Source organism: Oncorhynchus nerka, unplaced genomic scaffold (genome assembly GCF_034236695.1).
Source record: "Oncorhynchus nerka isolate Pitt River unplaced genomic scaffold, Oner_Uvic_2.0 unplaced_scaffold_6305, whole genome shotgun sequence".
Classification (NCBI taxonomy): Eukaryota; Metazoa; Chordata; class Actinopteri; order Salmoniformes; family Salmonidae; genus Oncorhynchus; species Oncorhynchus nerka.
The window spans coordinates 2,971-7,754 of record NW_027035010.1 but is presented as its reverse complement, the minus strand read 5'-3'; the positions used below and the strand labels follow the sequence as shown (position 1 = coordinate 7,754).

Here is a 4,784-nt window from a genome sequence, read left to right as displayed (position 1 = left end):
TAGGTATGCTTGCCGCTGACTTTCGGCCCGATTTGCTGACTTTGAAGCACAAAAAAGCAGGTTGGAACTGCTCGGTAACCCATTTGCTGTTGGCGTGGAAAGCTCACCACAAACCTCCAAATGGAGTTGATTGACCTCCAATGCAATGATGCACTGAGGGCAAAATATGCGGCAGTGGGTGCTGCAGGTTCGCCCGTTTCCTCCCGGCACAATGCCCCAGCTGCGCATCCAGGCTGCTCAAACGTTGTCTATGTTTGGCAGCACATACCTGTGTGAACAACTGTTTTCTTTGATGAACCTGAACAAAACATCACACAGAAGTCGACTTACTGCTGAACACCTCCACTCAATTCTGAGGATTTCTTCAGCTCAGAGCCTTACCCGAACATTGATGAACTTGTGGAAAAGATGGGACACCACCAAGTATCACCCTCAACCTCAAACAAGTGAACATTACTGTGCAATCACATATTTAGAGTTTTACTCAGTTCAAGTTTAAAAGTTAAAATTTAATATTTGTTTTCACTGCATGTTACTTCTCCTTAAACAAAGTGTTGTTTTTTTGATTAATAGATTTTTGCACTTTATTTTTTGTATTTCAATCCAATTATATTTTAAAAATATTTCAGTTGAGTGGATGATAGAAAATTGCTATTATTGTTTTTTCTTTGAAGTAAATTTAGCCCACTTTTGCTAAAATAGAAAATATAGTCTACTGATGGTGCCTTGAATACCGGTTTCTTTCATTTAATGTTCATGTTATGGGGATATTTATATAAAGGAAATTTGTCTTTTGTGTCTGTTGAAAATTAAAGATTACTGACAGAGCCATAAGAAAATATTGCTTTATTTATCTGATCATATTGTAATATATTTGTTAGGTTTTCAGTAGGTTCAATTAGGTTCACTAGACTATATGCGTCATTTAAAAAATTTTCAATGAACATTCGAACAGTCCGGCCCTCGTCTTGTAGCTGATTTTTTTATTTGGCCCTCCGTCCATTTGACTTTGACACCCCTGCTCTAGACGCTTCCCATAGCCTCTAATGAGTGTCTGGATGAAGGTATTTTGGACCATTCCTCCTTACAAGATTTTGAGCAGTGTTTTGGGTCGTTGTCTTGTTGAAATATCCAGCCCCGTCGTAACTTCAACTTTGTGACTGATTCTTCAACATTATTCCCAAGAATCTGCTTATTGAGTGGAATCCATGCGACCCTCAACTTTAACAAGATTCCCAGTACCGGCACTGGCCACACAGCCCCACAGCATGATGGAACCCCCACCAAATTTTACTGTGGGTAGCAAGTGTTTTTCTTGGAACGCTGTGATCTTTTGCCGCCATGCATAACGTCTCTTGTTATGACCAAATAACTCGGTCCACAGCACCTTATTCCAAAATGAAGCTGGCTTGTCCAAATGTGTGTTTGCATACCTCAAGCCACTCTGTTTGTGGCGTGTGTGCAGAAAAGGCTTCTTCCGCATCACTCTCCCATACAGCTTCTCCTTGTGCAAAGTGCGTTGAATTGTTGAACGACGCACATTGACACCATCTGCAGCAAGATGATGTTGTAGGTCTTTGGAGGTGGTCTGTGGGCTGTTTTTGACCGTTCTCACCATCCTTCACCTCTCTGATATTTTACTTGGCCTGCCACTCCTTAACAAGAACTGTGCATGTGGTCTTCCATTTCCTCACTATGTTCCTCACAGTGGACACTGACAGCTTAAATCTCAGCGATAGATTTTTGTAGCCTTCCTCTAAACCATAATGTTAAACAATCTATGTTTTCAGGTCATTTGAGAGTTGTTTTGAGGCCCCCATGTTGCCACTCTTCAGAGGAGAGTCAAAGAGAACAACAACTTGCAATTGGCCACCTTAAATACCTTTTCTCATGATCGGATGCACTTGTCTATGAAGTTCAAGGCGTAATGAGCTCACCAAACCAATTGTGTGTTCCAATTAATCAGTGCTAAGTAGTTACAGGTATTCAAATCAACAGAATGACAAGGGTGCCCACATTTTTTCATAGCCTATTTTTCACATCTGATTTAATTTCATACAACTTAATATTGCTACGCTAAAAATCTTTGTCTGGACAATACCCCAGTACTCAGCTTTTATTAGAAAATGAATGGCATGCCACTGTGATAATTTTCTGTGATGACAGAGTAAATTATTATGCAGCCTCAGAGGGGTGTCCAAACTTTTTCATACGACTGTATATGTTGACACGTTGTTGTGGTCTCTCTCTGTCCCAGCTCCAGCAGGCAGCTGTTGCTGTGTGGCATGCAGTCAGGCAGTGTCCGGGCCTACCCCCTGCAGCCACCTGACTTCCACCTCACATCCATGCAGGCCTTCTGGGCCCTCAGCGTCCATGACAACCAGTATGGACAGCTGCGCCAGCTGCGCTGTAGCTTTGACGACCAATTTGTCCTGACGACAGGGGAGGACGGCAACATCTTCTCCTTCAGCCTACTGCCCCAGGAGGACCTGCTTAAAGCCCTGCAGCGCAGCAAGGCCAAAGTCCCCTCACCACGGGTCAGTGGGGGGCAGGGAAGGGAGGGTAGAATAGAGGGATGGAGTAAATGAGTGGGACAATAACCTCATGAATAACACATAAGTGAGTGCCAGTTCTGTGGTTGCCTGTGTGTGTTGTTGGTGAAACAGGTTGGCGTTGAAATGGAGGGTGTGGCCCAGGATATCGAAGACCCGTCGGCATACAGGTGAGGAAGAAACCTAGAGACAAACTCATACAAATGCACACCTGGCTAAAGGCAAACCAGCCCCTCGCTCGCTACCCCTCTGTCACACATCCCTCTCTTTCTTCCCCTCTATTTCTCTCCCTCCCCCACTTCCCTCTCTGTAGCATTGAGACTGCTAAGCAGAAGTTGGAAATGGACCGTATGCGTCGGGAGGCTGAGATGAGGAAGGTGGAGAGACGTAAGATGCTGGCCGAGCTGCAGAACCAGTTCAAACAGCTACTGGAGAAGAACCAGGGTCTGCCCGAACACGTCCGCTTGCACCGCACGGTACACACTCACAAACCCATACACCCCTGCACCCTAAATCTACCCCTTCGTCCCGAAGTGTTTAGTATCATAACCAACCAAAAAGCATTTGAATATTTCTGTGATAAACCTAATAAATTGTAGCATGTTTCTGGCCACAGCCCAAGAGAATCTAGTGTGTATGTGTAGGAGTTGGAGCTGGACTGGCGGTTCCGTGAGGAGACTGAGAGGATGACGGCCCAGAGGGTGAGAGAGGCCAGGAAGGAGCTGGCCTGGGAGGAGGAACGCCACCGCATCGGACTCCAGAAACTACAGGAGAGGTACTTAACCAGCAACCACTCAATCTGCACTTTCACCTGGTAGTGCACTTAGGGAATGGGTTGACATATCAGATTTGCCCTCTGGCTCTTCCAGGTTCTGGGATTCTCTTGAGTCGGACACAGTTACTGTGGTAGCATTCCAGAGTGACCACAGGATCTCCACCTATCGTCTGCTGGCACTGTCCCAGAGGTTCCACGAGCTGAAACAGAGGGGAAGGGTGGGGGGCCCGGGGACAGTGGGGCAGGAACGTTGGAGGAACAAAGCCGATGCCGGCAAAGACAGTTCCAACATCACAGGTAGGAGAGCGGGGAGAGAGAGAGAATGTGTGTGTGTGTGTGTTTTACCTACCATATCATAATGTGTGTGTCCCTGGCCAGCGGACCAGGAGGACCTGGGTGAGGAGGCTGTTATGGCGCCCCATGTGGTGCGTCCAGGGGGCAGCAAGCTGGCTGGCCGCCAGGCAGAGAAACTCCGCAAGGCTACGGAGAAGGCAGAGCGGGCCCGGGTTAAGATAGAGAAGAGGAGGAAAGAGTGGGCTGAACTGTGAGTCTGTTATCATATGGCCTCTGTTGAAGTTTCTCGTCTCCGTTTCAGAATTTCTGTCCTCACTCTTCCCTACATGACTGTATCTCCATGTGACTGCTTAGGTATGCCACAAAGCCTAATGAGAACTGTGAGGATCCGGAAGATGTGCGAGCCATCCGATTGGCTACGGAGAACATGGGTGACTTCAAGCTGAAGACTGCCAAAGACTTTACGGTCCCAGAACACCTGAGGATGAACGCAGAGAAGAAGAGAGCTCAGCTGGTCCACTTAGAGGAGAAGGTACTAGGTTACGTCTCACACTTTCTCTCAATCTTTACCATTCAAAACCAAATGTACTACTATATGTAATACACTAATAGACCTGGCGACCTCTGTACCTGACCCCCACCCAAACTATGTCCTCCACTCGTTACCTGTATTAATGGCACCTGTTTGAACTTGTTATCAGTATAAAAGACACCTGTCAACAACCTCAAACACACTCCAAACTCCACTATGGCCAAGACCAAAGAGCTGTCAAAGGACACCAGAAACAAAATTGTAGACCTGCACCAGGCTGGGAAGACTGAATCTGCAATAGGTAAGCAGCTTGGTTTGAAGAAATCAACTGTGGGAGCAATTATTAGGAAATGGAAGACATACAAGACCACTGATCATCTCCCTCGATCTGGGGCTCCACACAAGATCTCACCCCGTGGGGTCAAAATGATCACAAGAACAGTGAGCAAAAATCCCCAGAACCACCGGGGGGACCTAGTGAATGACCTGCAGAGAGCTGGGACCAAAGTAACAAAGCCTACCATCAGTAACACACTACGCCGCCAGGGACTCAAATCCTGCAGTGCCAGACGTGTCCCCCTGCTTAAGCCAGTACATGTCCAGGCCCGTCTGAAATTTGCTAGAGAGCATT

At 46.7% G+C, this 4,784-nt stretch overlaps 1 protein-coding gene across 1 annotated transcript; it reads left to right on the top strand.

The window, feature by feature from the left end:
- Positions 1-2,257: 2,257 nt before the first annotated feature.
- LOC135566265 (cilia- and flagella-associated protein 44-like) lies at positions 2,258-4,153 on the top strand (the record flags this gene model as incomplete). The annotated part of the gene is made up of 7 exons (XM_065014046.1): positions 2,258-2,537; positions 2,667-2,722; positions 2,866-3,028; positions 3,197-3,327; positions 3,422-3,624; positions 3,706-3,871; positions 3,976-4,153. Coding segments are annotated over 7 exons (1,177 nt in total), but the record flags the coding sequence as incomplete, so codon positions are not given.
- Between the last annotated feature and the right edge of the window lie 631 nt (positions 4,154-4,784).